The sequence below is a fragment of the Vitis vinifera genome, chromosome 14 (assembly GCF_030704535.1).
Source record: "Vitis vinifera cultivar Pinot Noir 40024 chromosome 14, ASM3070453v1".
NCBI lineage: Eukaryota > Viridiplantae > Streptophyta > Magnoliopsida > Vitales > Vitaceae > Vitis > Vitis vinifera.
Window position 1 is genome coordinate 10,737,830 of NC_081818.1, and position 18,806 is coordinate 10,756,635.

The 18,806-nt window shown below is 36.2% G+C and overlaps 1 protein-coding gene across 2 annotated transcripts in view; it reads right to left on the minus strand.

Annotated features, from left to right (window-relative positions):
* The window catches only part of LOC100253500 (uncharacterized), a 118,653-nt gene that overhangs the window by 52,737 nt on the left and 47,110 nt on the right, over positions 1-18,806 (minus strand). For both annotated transcript variants that reach the window (XM_010661910.3, XM_002266572.5), the window contains exons 6-11: positions 13,013-13,084; positions 12,817-12,912; positions 12,406-12,651; positions 11,690-11,873; positions 256-361; positions 75-161 (exon numbers count right to left, since the gene is read on the minus strand). In XM_010661910.3, coding sequence (XP_010660212.1) covers positions 75-161; positions 256-361; positions 11,690-11,873; positions 12,406-12,651; positions 12,817-12,912; positions 13,013-13,084 — 791 coding nt within the window. The remainder of the gene's footprint in view (positions 1-74; positions 162-255; positions 362-11,689; positions 11,874-12,405; positions 12,652-12,816; positions 12,913-13,012; positions 13,085-18,806) is intronic.

Below are 18,806 nucleotides of genomic sequence, written 5' to 3' on the forward strand. Positions count from 1 at the left end.
GATGCTGCAGTATAGGCAACCTTTGTTTAACTCAAAATGACAACAAAATTCTACCATGAAAAATTGTCACCAACCTTACAGATTTCAAGAGTTGGTCAAACACAGTGGGAGTAGTCACAGTTGCCATAGATAATAATGCCCGGCAACCATCAAGCATCTCACTGAAAAAACCAGAGAATATGTGAGGCTTCAAAAAAATTGTAAGAACATGGAACATAAAATGAAGACAGAAAAGGTCATTTACAAGAATATAACCTTTCACTCTTTCCACATTCAATAGCTTGTGAAACAGCATGAGGAGGATCGATCCACGGTATAATTCCAGATAGCAGTTGTAGAAGATGATGTTCTTGCATATTGGCTAGATGATCAAGAACAACTCACTCGTTAGGGACAAAAACAAAAACAGGTTTAACCTCATAGGACTCACACATAAAAATTAGGTACAGGGCTGTGATACCAAAATTTCCAAAGACAATTTTCATTCATATCGCATGTTATTTTCCAGGACAATGCCTAACCTCACTTTTTTAGGTACATAATAGAGTTTTGATGGATATGACTGCATCCTCTAAAATTTCTCGAGGTTTATGAAAAGATTACTCTGTTGCCGAAATCTTCTCAAAATCACCTATCACTAACACTTTCAATGGTTTGAATAGCAAAGGACAAAAATCATCAATTGCAGTGGAATTAGTGGCTTTATATGGGGTGTGCCAATGGTACCCTGGGTCACAGCTGGAAAGAGACATGATAGTATTAAGAAAAGTAGAGAAGGCTACAAGGAAGATGAGCAAGGAAAATTGAGATTGAAATATTCACTTTGACAGACATTTCCTGATTAAAGAGGACACTTTAAAGACAACTCATGTGCCTTTAGGCCAGAAAAGAAACTCCAGCAGACATTGGGTGAAAGTATATCCCAGCTCAGGTCAAAGAAGTTTAACTTTTCTCAAGGTAAGTTTTTTGCAAACCAAGCACAACAAAGATGAGAAGATCCGGATTAATACTAGGAACCTTGTCTAAACTCAGTTTCTTTGGATTTTAAGCCACATTTTTTCCCAGAAGCAAGGGAAGGAAGATTAAGGAATAAAAATCCTAGGCTATCCAATCAGATGGAATATATTGATGAAAATGGAACAAGCCAAATAGTGAATGTAGGTGAACATTTCACATAACAATTAAACCATGGCACATAAACATTAAAAGAGTCAGAACCACTATCATATTGGTTCCACCAATCTAATCAATTACATGCACTATTTCTATTTAGGAAATCCTTTTTTCAGGTGTAACCCACGACTCCCACGAAAATACCCATGCTGCTATATGATTAAAGGAACAATGTAATTGAAGAGTTGAGGAGATAATATGACTTAGCAGAAGTAGATTGAAGCTCAAGTGAAGGAGCAAGTGCGTAATACATCACTAAAAATTTAGTTAACCTGAATGAGCTTTTTGGCAAATATGGTAAATGAATTAATAAAAGCTCCAAATAAAAGCAGGGGTGTAAACCATGTACAAACACAAAAGGAGAAAAAGCTAAAGCCAGTACAGCACATGCCAATACCTAACCCATGCCCATAATATCAATAGAATAGAAAGGTCTTCAAGAACATATTTTTGCTTCCAGACCAGATTACTCCAATCCTTTAAGTGTTCTGATATTGTGCCTTTTTCTAGACCATCTAGAACAGGCAGAGAAATCAACTTCCAAACTATCTCCCGCTTGATGCCCAGAAAACAAGGAAGAACCCAAAACACAAAAACACCCGATGGACAGAAAATCTAGGACCATAATGCAGCAGCCAATCATGAAGGCTGAGAATGTGACTGCTGATTCAGAATCTTGTCTGCAAAGGTAAAACCAATTGACCAGCTTTCACCCTATCCCGATGAGATGCCCAATGGTAAGGATTGGGCAAGGATTTACACACACAAAAAAAAAAAACAAAAAAACAAAAAAACAAACACAAAAACACAAAAACAAAAGAAAAAACAAAAAAATAAAAATAAGGCACCCTCAAATTTCAAAAAAGCAAATTAGATAGGAAAGTAGCAGCTTCTCACTCATTTAACAAATTATAGACCATATAACTCCAAACAAGCCCTTTCTATCAATCTTCCAAACCAGCTTATCTACTTAACACTAGAACTAGAAAAGGAGTTCAACTTCTCTACCTTCTATAGTGTACCAACCTCCCTCCATTTCTCCATGCTTTCAACAATCACCTTTCTCCGAAACCTGCCATGCTCCACTACAACCTCCAAAGCCACTTACCAAGTAAGGCATATTAAGAGGCCTAAAATTCCTAATACCCAAGCTAACATCAGACTTTTCAAGCATATACTTGCCACCAACTAAGTGAATCTTCTTATCTCAATGGCCTCCCAAACCAACCCACCTCCACCCCCTAAAATCTCCCCCACCCCCAATCCACCCACTCAAAAGGAACTCACTTTTAGATCCCTCCAATCTGCTTCTCACCATTCTAAGAGTAACAAAGGTCAACTAGAAAAGTATTGGCAAGATAGAAAGATGTTTTAGGGGATTTTTTTGGCTTGCCTCGGTTTATGGGCCTAATATTTTGAATCTCAAGTAGGATTTCTAGATGGAGTTACAAAACCTTTTTAGACTAACTTTTTCGAAATGGTGTGTGTGTTAGGGTAGGAGAGAGGATTTTACCATAGTAAGAGGAATTGTAGAAAAGTTAGGTAGTTCTAGTTTAACCTCAAACATAAAGGATTTTGATAGATTCATAAGAGAAAGTGAATTAATAGACCCTCCTCTTAGAATTGGGTCTTTCACATGGTCAAACATGCAAGAATTCCAATTTGGAAGAGGTTGGATAGACTTCTGTATTCAAACAAGTGGGATCCCCTCTAAGAAGTGCTTTCCAGATTGACTCCTAATCGTTGTCTAATCATTCTAGAAACCAATCCATTCAAGTGGGGTTGAACCCATTTAGGTTTCAAAACATTTGGTTACCATACCTAGATTTCAAGAAAAGATTTAGGCTTTAGTGGAGTGAGTGACAGGTGAAAGGTTGGGAAGGTCATAAAATCATGAAGAAACTACAATTTGTCAAATCACAACTGAAAAAAGATTATAATAAATAAATAAATAAATTTCTTTCAGACATCGTTAGCATTGATGTTGGTGAGCAAGAAGGAAATTTAACTCCTGAACTTTAACAATGAAGGTCTTAAGGGAAAGGGAACTAAGGGATATTTTGCTAAAGGAAGAGGTGCACTAGAGACAAAAAGCTAAGGTCATGTTGAAAAAGAATGAAGTGTAATTCCAAGTATTTCCAAAGGGTGGCCAATAGTAGGCAAAATAAAAAAATTCAAAAAGTCCTCATTGTTTGAAGATGAGGTAATTCTAGATAACATTGAAAACATCTTGGAGGAGATAGTACATTTTTTTAGAAAGTTACACTCCAAGCCCCTTGGCAACTCTTGGAGCTTAGAAGGATTGAATTGGTCTCCCATTTCAATAAAGAAGGTTGCATGGCTAGACCACCCATTCTTAGAAGAGGAGGTTTACAATGTCGCATTTCAATTAAGGAAAAGGCATCTAGGCATAAGAGATTCAACATTGCAATGTTTTAGGAGGGTTGGGATGTAATCAAGGAGGATTTTAAGGGTTTCTTGAGAGTTCCACAATAACAAGTACTAAACCAAAGCATTAATGCTACCTTCATTGCTTGTGCCAAAAAAGAGTCAAACTAAAAAAATCTCAGAGTTTAGACCTACTTGTATAAGTATGGGTGTAAGAAGGCTCAGTTTGGTCAGTTATTAGGTAACATTTTGACGAACCAACTTGATCGGTTTGTGTCTGAAGCAAACCGAACCACACCTATGTGGCGAGAAAAATCAAACCAAACCAAGCATATTGAGATTAGTTTGGTTCAATTCAAAAGGATTGATTTGGGCCTAATTGAGACTTCAACATCCAAGAAAACAAATGAAACATGCTCAGTCAAGGAATCTAGCCAAACTCATAAAAACAAACCTAGTAAAATCTATCTTTATCAACTAATACTATATAGATCAAAAGTGGAATGCCTAACCTTAAATCTAATTATGAAACCCTAGGGGTATGAGGCTTGTGGGAAAGAAGATTTGTACAAATGCAAAGTCGAGGGCATGATTTTGGTTTCACGACGAGTTCACAAGGACGTCAGCGTCAAGAGAATGGCGTGAGGATGAAAACTGAGGTATCCAATTGTTGAGTTCATGATCTGAGTTTGTGGAGTGAGTACGAGGCTGTGTTTGCAACAGAGGGAAACCTTAAGGTTGACAATGAAGATCGACTCAGATGTGAGGGAAACCGTAAGCTCAACAATGAAGATCGACTATGATCTACAACTCAACAAGAAATCCGAAAAGAAATCTTTTTTTCTTTTGGGATCCGGTGGTTGAGAGAATATCGAGAAGGTTGGATGGGTGGAAAAAGACTCTTTTGTCTCAGGGGGGAGGATTACTTTAATTCAGCCAAGTCTGTTTCACATCCCTAGCTATTTCCTCTCCCTCTTCAAGATCCCAGCATCAATAGCCTCAAAGATTGAGAAACTACGAAGGGATTTCCTTTGATCCGGGGTGGGGGAAGGGAAGAAAGATCATCTTATCAGGTGGGATGTTATTTGTAGGCCAAAGGAGTTGAAAGGTTTGGGATTTGGGAAGACTTCCTTGAGAAATAATGCTCTCTTAAGGAAATAGCTTTGAAGGTTCCCTAGGGAAAGAAGTGGTTTGTGGCATCAGGTTATTGCGAGTATCTATGGGACGCATCTTAATGGATGGGACGCCAACATGGTGGTTAGATGGTCACACAAATGTCCTTGGAAGACTATTACACAAGTTTCCTAGGATTTCTCCCCATATATTCGTCTAGTGGTTGGGAAGGCTATTGCACAAATCTTCCCAAAAATGAATTATCTCCCAATTCCCCAAAGACAATAGGCTTTGTTTACTGTTAAATCTTTTTTCTTACCCTTGTCAAATTTCTAAAATCTTGTCTTGTTCCTTCCGACCAAGTTTTTGTGGAGATCAAAAGCCCCTTCAAAGGTTAAGGCCTTTGCTTGGTTAGTGGTACATGGAAAGGTAAACACCAATGACAAGCTTCAGTTGAGAAGACCCTACAAATCCCTTTGTCCTTAGTGGTGCATTCTATGCGAAGGAAATGGAGAATCGATTGACCACATTTTTCTACATTGCCCTTTAACTGCTAGGCTTCGGCACAAACTCTTCAATCTAGTAAGGTTGGATTAGGTTCCACCAATGAGTATTGAAGACATGATAATTATTGCATTTAGAGGTTTGAGGAATTCAATTAGAGGCAAGACACTTTAGCAAATCGCTTGCCTCACTTTGTTGTGGATTGTGGCAAGAGAGAAACGCTAGGATTTTTTAGAATAAGGGGAGATCGGAAGGGATGTTATGGAATTTACTTCATTTCTATTCCTCTCTATAGGCCTCTTGTATTGTTGCTTTTAAAGGACTTCCTCTTAGTGTTTTACAACTCAATTGGATTGTGGTTTGTGATTTAAAAGTTTGAGATAGTTGGGGATTATCTTTGTATATAGTTTTCTATAGAGGGGTGTATTCTTACTTTGATCAGATTTTGTATTTTGAGGGAAGGACCTCTCATCCTTCTCTTGTATCTTTACTACTATTAATACACTATTCTTCGTTTCTGATAATATATATATATATATATTTCTAGATTTAAGAGCCTAAGGCTTTGATACCACATAGAATAAGAAGAATTGAAAGGTAAATGGAATAAATTTCTTCCTCTATTTCAATATTTATATCCCACATATTTATACAAATACTCCTAGCACAAAAAATAGAAACTTTCCTAACCTAATTTTATCAAATCCCCTAGATTATGGGATTGTCCTAATCCTCTCCTTAATTATAAAAATATACAACTATAATCTTTCCTAATTACATTCTTCCATAGTCCTCAATCTTCAAATTAGTCAGGTTGTGATGGAAGTTAAGGTTCCAAGAAAAAGAAGACACATTGCCAAGGATGGTTAAAATAGAGACTTTTAACCATGAACATAAAGGTTGATCCCCCAATCATAAATCTTCCCAAAAGTGAATTCTCATGTCATCACCCACCACAAAACAAGTGTGAATAAAAAACTGGAAAATCTGTGCAATTGGCTTCCAAGGGCACCAATATGACCATTTGGTCAGAATGTTGTTGTTCCTTCCATTAGGATGTGTCTCCCAAATTCCCAAAATAACTTGATACCAAAGGGAAAAAGTTTCCTTGTGGAGCTTCCAAAGCCACTCCCCTAAAAGAGCAGTATTTCTCAAAGGGATCTTCTTCAATCCTAAACCTCCAAACTTCTTAGGCTTACAAACTATGTTCTAATTGATAAGATGAGCCTTTTGCCCTCCTTGACCTTCAAACTCTAACAAGAGAAAATCTCTTTGCAATTTCTTAATCTTTGATGCTATTGATGTTGAAATATTGAAAACAGATAAAAAATAGCTTGAGATATTATACGTTTATGTCTAAATTAAAGTTATTCTATCCTAGTGACAAAAATGTTTTTTTTCTACCCATTCAATCTTCTCAAAATTCTATCAATCAATAGAACCCAATATGTGTTTGCCTTCAGGTTCCCCTTAATGGGAAACTTAGATAAGATAAAGGCCAATTTAAGATTTGACATCCAAGCATAGAAGCAAACCTAGAGATTAGTCTTGACTTGTGTTGATATTAGCAAGAATGCTCTTATCTAAATTGATTTTGGTAAAAAGTATGTTATACATTGTGGACCTAAATCTTACAAGTTTAAGCTTTTAGGAAAATTGATAGTTTAACATGGTATTAGAGTCTCGTTAGGCAGGAGGCCATGTGTTCAAGCCTCATTGCATAATATTTATTTCTCCAATTTATCAACCCCATGTGCAAGCCTAAAAGAGGTTGCTTATAGTTGTTTGCCTACAAACCTGTGTGTCACTCCACTTGCGAGTACAAGGTTGCACATGAAGGAGGATATTAAAGAGCATATACATTGTGGATAAAAATCCTATAAGCTTAATCTTTTAGGAAAATTAGTAGTTCAACATATCTTAAGCCCTGATAAGTTCCTAAAAACCAATAAATTTAGATTAAGGTTTTGTAGATCTTCTATTGAAGATTTGGAGAAAAAGATGGTATCATCTGCAAATTATAAATAATGAATAGGCACGGGGAAATAGTATCTCCTTGTCTTAAATCTTTGGTTACCTTAAGCAATCAATAATAAAAAAAGTTCAGAACCTTTCCATTTAATTCATAGTGATATTTAGGGTCCTTACCTTGTTCCAAATATATCTAGGGCAGGTTAGTTTGTGTCTTTCATCGATGATTGTACTAGGGTTTCTTGGATCTTTTTACTTAAACAAAATATAATGTAAGTTTTGTTCTCCTAAATTTCCATAACATGATAAAAAAACTAATTTGGTGTCACTATCAAAAGGTTTTGATCTGACAACACTGGAGATTATTTCAATCAAGTTCTAACTCCATACTTTCATCATGATGGTATAATTCATGAGTCATCATGTGTAAACACCCCATAGCAAAATGGAGTTGTTGAGAGGAAAAATGGTCACCTTCATGATACAACATGAGCTTTTTTGTTTCAAAACATGTGCCTAAATCTCATTGAGGGGAAGTTATCCTAAACCCCACACATCTCATAAACCGATTACCTTCTAGAATCTTAGGTTTGAAAAGTCCCATAAAAATACTCTCATTATTTTATCCTAATAAGAGAACCATAAACCATCTCATTCCTAAGATATTTGGGTGTGTCCTTCATGCATATTCACAGCCCAAACTGAGGAAAATTGGATCCAAGAGGAGTCAAATGTATTTTTTTAGGATATTCATTAACTTAAAAGGGATATAAGTGTTATCATCCACCATCCAATTTTTTTTTTGTCTCAACTAATATTACTTTCAACGAAAGTGAGTCTTATTTTCTCACTCTTTATATTCAAGGGGAGAATTCCATCAAGGAAGACAAGTATCAGGACTTCTATTTCAGTGATCCCTTTCTCATTGACCTTATTGACCTTAAAGTGTTTGATCCAGTATCTATACCTCTCATTGATCGTATTGACCCTCCTAAAGTGTCTGATCCAGTATCTTTACCCTACTTTGAACCCAAGTCATCCATTGAGCCTACTCCTAAGAATTGAATGATTGGAAAAGTATACTTAAAGGAAGAAAGTTGCAATTCCTCAACTAATACAAGTCCAAGAATCTGAACTGACTTCACAAAATGAGGTAACGGTCTCTCATCCTCCCTTACAAACCAAGTCAAAACTTCAGTTTGAAAAACCCATAGACCAAAACCTCCCTATTGCCATCAAGGAGGGAATGAGGGAATGCACTAAATGTCTATTGTATCCACTTTCCCATGTTGTATCATTTGAAAAGTTGTCTCCATCCATAATAGCTTTCTTACATATTTGAACAATATTCATATTCCAACCATTCTATTTGAGGCTTTATCTAATGAAAATTGGGGACAAGCTATAAATGCATAAATGGAGGCCTTGGAGAAAAATAAAACTTGGGAGTTGGTAAATTTGCCTGCAACAAAAAGACTAGTGGGATGTAAGTGGACCTATACTATTAAGTATATAGCAAATAGAACATTAGAAAGGTATAAGGCGAGAATGATGGCTAAAGGATATAGACATATGACGTGGATTATTTAGAGATGTTTGCCCCAGTTGCCAAGATGAATAGGATCAAAGTTTCATTATCATTGGCAACAAATTATAACTGGGATCTATAACAAACATTTTATATAGGAAAAACTAGATAGTGGGTTGATCTATATTCCTTATGTATCTACTAACCGTTAACTTGCAAATATACTTACCAAAGGTTTAAGTAATACAACGTTTCAAGCAAGTATATCCAAGTTGGGAATGGAAAACATCTATTCACTAGCTTGAAGGGGAGTGTGGAAGAATGTAATTAGGAAAGAATATAGTTCTATATTTTTGTAATTAAGGAGAGGATTAGAACAATCCTATAATCAAAGGGATTTCATAGAATTAGGTTAGGAAAGTTTCCATTTTTTGTACTAGGAGTATTTGTATAAATCTGTGGGATGTATAGATTGAAATAGAATAAGAAATGTATTCCATTTACCTTCCAATCCTTTTCCATTTTTTGTACTAGGAGTATTTGTATAAATATGTGGGATGTACAAATTGAAATAAAAGAAGAAATGTATTCCATTTACCTTCCAATCCTTCTTATTCTACAAGTACCTTAAAAGACTCGGGTCATCTCTCACTCTCATGCACTCATCTCCAACCGTTTCAAATGCAAGAGGCTGGTCATTGTCCTCTTTAGGCTCATTCCCATTAAACTATTCCTTTTTAACCTTGTCCAATATATCAAATCTTGTTCCTTTCTATCCAACCAATTTTTTATGAAAATCTAAAGTCTTGTCTAAGGTCAAGGCCTTTGTTTGGCTTATGGCACACAAAAAGGTAAATACCAATAACATGTTACAGTTGAGAAGACCTTTCAAAGCGTTTACCATGATTGGTGCATCTGATGTATAGAGAATGGAGAGGCAATTAACCACCTCTTCCTACACTATCCAATGCATTTGGGGTTATTGCACAGTCCATTCAAACAGGTTAGGATGGATTAGGTTCAACCCAAGAGTATAGGCAACATAATGATCACTTCATTTAGGCTCTGGGGAGCTTTGTTACAAGCAAGGCCCTTTGGAAAATCACTTATGTCACATTGATTTGGATCGTGTTAGGAGAGAGAAATGTTAAGATCTTTGAGGATAAATGGAGGACATCAAAGACACTTGGGATCCACCTCACTTTTATTCCTCTTTATAGGCCTCTTCTACTAACGCTTTTAAAGGCATTCCTCTCAATATCATTCAGCTCAATTAGTATTCAGTGTGTACATCAAAAAGGCTTGGTTAGCAATGAGAGGAGCTTAGTCCGAGTTTGAGGAGATGATATCTATGTACAGTTTTATGTGGTCTAATCCATTTTGTATAGTTCTCCTTGCTTAGTAGAGAAGCTCAATTATATTTTGATCAGTTTTTGAATATATATATATATATATTAAGGATTCTTCATCCTTTTCATAAACGGTGTTTTTCAAGAGAGATACTAAAGTGTCCAAGAAACAAACCACCTTTTCAACATTTCCTCAATTTAGTCCATATCGAAAAAGATTTAAAAGAATACACCCAAAGGCTATAACAAATAATCAGAAACAAGGCTCCCCACCCACTAAACCATTTGGTTAGCCAACCAACCACTAAACCCATCCACCCTCCCAACTGGGATGATCTCACTTTTCTCCAAGTTGATCTTCAAGCCCGAAGCTGCCTCAAAATACAAGAGAGTCCACCTAACATATAATAGATGATCATTATCTACCTCACTAAACTAGGAGTTAAACTTTTTCCAAGTACCTATAGTATTAAGCATTTGCTTTGAATAAAATGGGTAAATACAGAAATCATATTTGCACACTTTGTTCAATATAGAGTGGATAGAAGGATAGGATAGGTCCCTGCCCCAACCTCTATATTTCTTATTTGTGCATCTAGGAATCCCATGGGAAGGGTAGGATTTTTATATCCCACTAGTAAAAGCACAAAGTTGCCAAACAATGTTCTGGTAAACCTTATTTACTATATATAAGGTCTAGAGGCTGAATCTTGTAAAGAAGAATTTTGGCCATAAACAGTTCTAGACTACAAAGGTTTGAATTTCAGATCCTACAAGGAAGAAAGACACTTCAAATCATTTAAAGATCTAGATTTCTTATCTTATCATCATCATATTAACAATAAGCTAATTTAGAATCAATATATCAGAGACCTTTACACTTAATATAAAGGATTACTCCTAATTAATCATTCTTTTGTTAATTTATCAATTTATTCTACCCATAATTTTTTTTTTTAGCATTCAGTTTATTAATAAGAATTAAAATGATTAATTAATTAATCATATCAAAACAGCTCCTGCACAATTTTTTGATGACCAACAATGATAAATTAAACAAGCTTTTTTCATTGTTATCTTACTCAATAAATCTGGTATTCATTTAGTTTGTCCTTTTAACATGATTGTCCAAATTGAAGCATAATCATCAAATGTTATTATTACATGATCCCAATTACCAGAAATCAAAGCACTATTCAGAAGGTAAATTCCTGCATTTTCAAAGGGAGAAAATATCCAGGAATGCATATATTCTATATCCAGATTGCTTATCCAGCAAACCAAACATGGCAGTGCCGATTTACAAAATCCAGAACTGATGACACACATTCGATTATAAGATATCACAGTTTATATCCCCTCAAAAATAGGAAGCATGCTCAACTCAGAACTTAAAATCTTGCACACAAAGAACAGGTATATGTCAATTTGTCTTACAATGCAAAAGGTATGGAGTTCAGACCAGACAAATTGATTTTGAGAACACAGAAAGATCCTTATGCTATCCATAACAAGCAACTGGTAGATAATCATCTCATTGATTTATTCATAAGAGAACACTAATGCACCTCCATCACAAGCTTTCAGTTCTACAAAATAAGAAACATAACAAAAAATAACCTACTAATTATTAGAGGTAATCTAAGAGATGTCAAATTTTTACCAGATGGAAATATGGTTCCTGTTAAGGAGCAAAATTGTACGATAAGCTTTCTTGCAGACACAGCAACAGGGCAGTCAAGCCAGTAACCTTCACATGAAAACTTTTGCCTAAGTGCCCCATATAAACCCAAAAGCCAACCAATATGACCATTTGAAATCAAAACATCCCGCCAAGAAGGACCCGGCTGCAGTTAACATAAAACTAAAAAGATAAAATATAAGATAAAAAATAAGAGGGAGGGAGGGAGAGAGAGAGAGAGAGAGAGAGAAAGAGAGAACGAAAGAGAGTTATTAAAGCAACAGCAACAGCAACTAAAATGAATCATTGAAACATGAGGCCAATATTCTACTTATGCCATTTTTAAGATTTGTACACATCATAAAACATGGATTACAATGACACCAATACATTGCAACAAAGGAGATGGAACAAACAAAGATTATTGCATGTTAAAAATTGGCAATTTCTGCTTAATCTATTCTTGTACTTTGGAGACCTATTAATGAATGTAAGAAGAATCCCAAGAAGAAGAATATTTTAGAAACATCTTAATGAATGTAAGAAGGATGGCAAGAAGAAATGATGTAACCACATGATGAGTATTATATCTTTTCTCATGAGAGGTACTTAGGTCAATAATTTCTATATAACCATTTCAATATGCCAGAAAAACCTTCGGCTGAAAATCAAAAGAAATTAGAGGACAAATTTGTCACCTGCACTAAGATACACTCTGATCTCTTAGGTGAAGCAATATCATGCCGAACTCCATCGTTAAAAGCATCCATACTCGGTTTTGCGCCTTTAGCCATATTTGTGTTGTAGCGGAAATCCCAGTTTAAGATTTGAAGCATGAGACGTAATGCAGCAGTACAAACTTTAACCTCAGGTACAGCAGAATGAGATTCTATTATTCGACTTGTGACACTTACAGCAGCATCTTGTGCCCAACAGTAGAATGTCTATGATTTAAAAAAAAATGCAATTATAAAGAGAGAGAAATAAACTCAATGCAAAATAAAGTCTACATACAAACAATGGTCTATACTATATTCAAAGGAGAACTCCAATATGAGTAGCAAGAAAACAAGTTATAGCTAAAAGGATGCCAGTAGTAAATGGATAACCTTCAAATACTCTAGTTCTAACAATTTTAGGCACTGCTCATGAAACTCCCTAGGAAGGCCCATGGCAGTTGAAGTAGATGGAGAAAATTCAGATACCTGGAAAGAAAAGACTCCTGTCATGAAATCTGGCAAAAATACGTTAAACCCAAAGTAAAAACCAATAAACAACTAGTGAGGATTAAGGCGTGCTAAGTACCAAAGATTCAAGGAAATTGATTCCTGTGAACTGCACATCTACACCATGAACGCCAAGCACAGCCTGTTTTACCTGTAGAATGGGATTGTTATTTTCCATGAAAATGTCCAAAAAAAAAAAATCAATAATTTCAGCAAAAATTTAGAGTGAAGAAATAATTGAAACACAAGGATGTGGTTGCCTTGGGAAATCTGTGGACAAAAAGAGCATCCATGCTTAATTTCAAGTACAGAGGATTAAAAAACAGAAGACAAAAGAAAAAAAAAAGAAAAAACAAAATATAGGCACATTTAAAAGTTAAGAAAGTTATGTTGTGGATTTATTTTGAAATGTCATATTTATTTTGTGGGTTTACAATGAATTTATGCTTCGAAATGTCATATTTGTCCAGCTGATTTCATCCCAACTTTAAGATTTGATGTTTCCACATATATGATGCTGGAATTTCTAATCCATAAAAAAGTATTACCAAATACCATACCAAAACATAAAATGAAAGAGTCAAATTAGATACCAAGCATACCACTTCAAATTGCAAAAGCTTTGAAATTTGTACATGCACTATGCAAATTAGAAGTATTCAAGGAACGTGTAGCTGTTCCACCCTGTTTTCAAGGTAAGATTTAGTTTTGGGTGGTGGGAGTGTTAAGGTGGTGGTTGGCAAGGTCTTAAATTCATGAAGAAGCTAACTTTTGTTAAATCTAAATTGAAATATTGGAATAGGGCGTCCTTTGGGAATTTAAAGGAGAAAAAGAAGAATATTCTCTTAGACATTGCCAAGATTGATAACAACGAGCAAGAATGACGGGGGGAAAGCCTTTTAAAATTTATTCAATGAGGAAAGGGAAGACCTAAGTAAACTTTAAGTTGGATTACTACTAATTACAATTGAATTAGGATTGATATTTGTTGGAGTCTAATTAGGATTAGCTAGTTAAGTTACAATATAATTAGAATTTGAGTCATGATAGGTTATTAGAGTCCTAATAGATTTTGGATGTTATAATTAGAATTAGAATCATAATAGGTTATTAGAGTCCTAGTAGACTTTGGATTTCTTAGACAAGCCTATAAATATGTTAATCAATGTAAATCAAGGGGATGAATTGATATTAATAATATTATATTTTCTTTCATTGCAAAGTTGAAACCCTCAATGGTGAGACTCCATTGATTTTCTTCTAGGTGAGACTCCTAGAAAGCCTTAGAGAGACTCCTAGAAAGCCTTAGAGAGACTCTAAGGTTTTCCATCTTTTTTTCATTGTTTCTTCTTTCTCTTTATTTCTTATCTTATAAGTTTCTCTACCATAAAATTTATTCATTGTTCCTCTCCTTACACCCTAAAAATAAAACCCTAGTCCACCTACCCTTAAGTGTAGGCAACCATCCTAGGGTTGTCCTACATCACACATTCTCCAAACCATCTTTCTTTGGAGTTAATAGTGCTGGAAATGCACATAGACTCATTGATTCCTTATATATCCCTTTTGCAGCAACTTTTGTACTTGTCTTTGAAGTTCTTCATGTTCTTTTGGAGGTATTCTGTAATATGGCAGGTTTGGTAGGCTAGCTCTTGGTACTAGATCAATATAGTGTTGGATGCTTCTTTTTTTAGGCAATCCACTTGGAAGCTCTATAGGAAATACTTATACGAAATTTTCCAATAGTGTCTTTGCTTTGTTAGAAACATCTTGTTGATCTTCAAAGACTTCTGTTGCCAACAGCAAAAAGGCAACTCCATTAGCTTCGCACTCTTTGAAAAAGCATTGAACATTCACATAAGATTGTTCATGTTCTACTTTAGACTTAACAAACTGTTCGAGGCAAATACTACCTTAAATCCATTTTTGTAGAAACCATAAACATTCTTCTCTCCATGGTGGACAATTTTATTGTCAAATTGTCATGGCCTTCCAAGTAACAAATGGCAAGCTTCCATTTCCACCACATCACATAAAACCTTATTTGAATAGTTTATCCCAATTGAGAAGGGAACGGGAGATGCACTACTTCCACTTCACCTCCTTTTTAAAGCAACTAATTCGACATGGCTTTCGATGTGGCAACACTTCCAAGTTGAGCTTTGTCACTACTTTTTTAGAATCAAGATTCTCACAACTCTCCCCATCAATAATAACATTGCAAAGCCTCCCATGTGAAGAATACCTAGTTTTAAAAATAGTGTTTCTCTGTCAATCGCATTTTAAAGGTTTTAATTTTAACATGGAACGTCTTACTACTAAATTCGGAAGATCATGGTCTTCCTATGTGACTTCATCTTCTGTGAATTCCAGCATCCCTCCATCACCCTAAGCTTTTGTCACTATCTTCTCATTATCATTATTCTCCCCTTCATCTTCATTAATTAGTAAGTTGTTGGCTTGTTTTCAGCAATCAAAAGATTTGTGACCCTTTTTTCCACATTTATAACATATTATTGTGTCTCGTAGGCTTAAATGAGTTGAAGTTGTCTTCAAGAATATTATTTCTCATTATTGCACACTCTTGGCCTTGGTTGCGAGCTTGGAAGTAAGTGTTCAATCTAGAATTCTGAAATCATCAGTTGCTGCTATTGATTTCTACTTGACATCTCCATGTCACCTATTATCCCCCAATTGATCATGCCCCCTTGCTCTTTAATCGGGTAGTTGTTGGACAATCTTTATTGACCTTCAACCTTCATTGCCAACTAAACAGCACCAGCTAGTGTCCAAAAAGGTTGTAGCTACACCAAATTTATAACATTTTGTCTCAATCCCATTAAATGACGTTAAATGACCTGCATGTCCATTTCAATTAGTTGTACTCTAGTCTACATTTTTAAAACTCATTCTCATGTAGATTTTAGGATCCAGTAGTTGATAGCGCCTCAAGGAGACTAGATGGGAAAAGGGCCCTTTTGTCTTTGGAGGAGAGAAAAGGGCCCTTGGTGTTCTGCAAAGCTTCTCAAGACCATCTGACTTACCTTAGTTGGTTACTTATGTGGTTTGAGGCCGTGTCGGGGTTGAAAATAAACTTGGAAAAAAGTGAATTCATTCCAATAGAGAGAGTAGAGAATATTGATGATCTTGCTTTGGACTTTGGGTGTAGAGTGGGTAGTCTACCGTCCACTTATTTGGGTCTTCCCTTGGGTGCTCTGTTTAAGTCAGTAACAGTGTGGGATGGAGTGAAAGAGCGTTTCCGTAGAAGGTTAGCCATGTGGAAGAGACAATATTTATCCAAGGGAGGGAAGGTGACTCTAATCCGAAGCACTATTGCGCTTACCAAGCTCAATTAGACGGAGACTAGAGCAAATTCAAAGGGATTTTCTTTGGGGTAGTGGTAATTTGGAGCGAAAGCCTCATTTAGTAAGATGGGAGTTGGTGTGCTTAAGTAAGAAGAAAGGGGGTTTGGGGGTCAAATGTCTTTCCATTCTCAATAAGGCTTTTCTTTCTAAATGGAATTGGTGTTTCGCAAATGAGAGAGAGGCCTTGTGGAATCAAGTGATTAGAGGGAAGTATGGGGAAGATAGAGGGGGTAGGTGCTCTCAAGAAGTGAGAGAGGCGCATGGTGTGGGGCTGTGAAAAGGAATAAGGATGGATTGGGAGTTGGTGGGCGCCAGGATGTTATTTATTGTAGGTAATGGGCGAAGAGTGAGATTTTGGAAGGATAGATGGTGCAGGGATTCCCCTTTATGTGTGTCTTTTCCTTCCTTGTTTGCTTTGTCTGTTGATAAGGAAGCGTGGGTGGCGGATATTTGGGACCCCTTGGCTGAGGGGGGTTGGGGGGGTTGGAACCCCTGTTTTTCAAGAGCTTTCAATGATTGGGAGGTAGAGGAGACGGAAAGATTCTTCGAGCGGCTACATGGGAAGAGAGTGCTTGGAGATGTGGATGATATGGTGTCGTGGACTGGAACAAAGAGTGGAAAGTTCTCGGTCAAGTCTCTCTACTTTGCCCTAGAAGCAGGTTGTCCTTCCTTGTTTCCCTCTAGCTGCATTTGGAATGTGTGTGTGCAGCCCAAGATTAGTTTCTTTACATGGGAGGCTATGTGGGGCAAAGTCTTAACCCTGGATATTGTTCAGAAAAGAGGATGGGCCTTGGAAAATAGATGCTTTATGTGTCTTGAGAAAGAGGAGACCATATACCATCTTCTACATTGTTCAAAAACAAGGGCTTTATGGGATTTACTCTTTACTTTATTTGGGGTGTCTTGGGTGTTGCCTTCTTCAGTTAGAGAGACTCTACTTAGTTGGCATGGTTCTTTTGTGGGAAAAAAGCGAAAGAAGGTGTGGAGAGCTGCTCCTCTTTACATTATTTAGACGGTTTGGAAGGCGAGAAATAGATTGGCCTTTGAGGATGATGTGTTGTCAATCCAGAGTCTGAAATACTCTTTCTATTTGGTCAGAGGTTAAGTTGTTTATAGTTGACGACCTTCTAACTATAGTTAATTTTATTGATTGGTTGGGCTCTACTTAAGGTTGTTTTCTGGGTCATCTGGGTTCTTTTTAGCCCTTTTGGAGGTGGGCATATAGGTATTGTATACCTTGAGTTGCTTTTTTGGCGTCTCTTTTTATATGAATTGTATCTTTACCTATAAAAAAAAAAATAACTTTAATTCAATCATGCTTGTCTCACATCCCTAGCTATTTCTTATCTCTTTTCAAGATCTCAGTATCAATAGCTTTAAAGATTGAGAAATTGCAAAAGGATTTTCTTTGGTCAGGGACAACGAAGGGTAAAAAGATCATCTTATCAGTTAGGACATGGTGTGTAGGCCAAAAGAGTTTAAATGTTTAGTGATTGAGAAAACTTAAGAAATTGTGCTCTAAGGGATGCGGCTCTAGAGGTTCCCTAGAGAAAGTTTTTCCTTTTGACATCAAGTTATTTCGAGCATTTATGGGACATATCCTAATGGATGGAACACCAACATTCTAGTTAGATGGTCATAAAGATGTCCTTAGAAGGCCATTGCACGAGTTTTTCAAGACTTCTCTTCATATACTCACTTTGTGTTGGGTGACGAGGCAAGAATCCATTTTTAGGAAGATTTTTGGTGAGGAAATCAACCATTGTGTTAACAATTTTCATGTCTTTATAGAGTTATCACAATATCGGTTGTCCTTAGTAACTCCTCTTCACTTTCTTAGAACCTTACCTTCTACTATAATCTCACTAATCTGTAAATTGAAAACCTTGATAGACTCATGCACTCACTCTTTTGCACTTGTCTCCATCTACCACAGATACAAAAGCTTAGTCTTTATCTTCTTCAAGTTTATTGACAATAAAATCATTTTTCTTGGCCTTGTCTGATTTATCAAATTCAATCCCATTCTTCCTAGCCAAATTATTATGACAATCAAAAGCCTCATCACATGTCAAGGCCTTTGCTTGGTTAGTGACGCACAAGAAGGTAAACACTAATGTCATTCTAGAATTGAGAAAACCTTATAAATTCCTTAGTCCTTATTGATGCATCTTTTGCATGGGAAATGGAGAATTGATCGACCATCTCTTTCACATTGCCCATTGACATTAGGGCTTTGGCATAAGCTTTTCAGTCTAACCAAGATGAATTGGGTTCCACCCAGGAGTATATGTGACATGATGACCATCTCATTTACAGATTTAGGGTGTTCTATTAGAGGCAAGACCATTTGGAAAATCTCTTGTCACACTATGCTTTGGATTGTGTGGCAAGAGAGAAATACTAGGATCTTTGAGGAAAAGTGGAGAATGGAATAGATGTTATGGGATTTACTTCACTTTTGTTCCTCCTTATGGGCCTCTTGTGTTGCCATCTTTAGAGGCATTC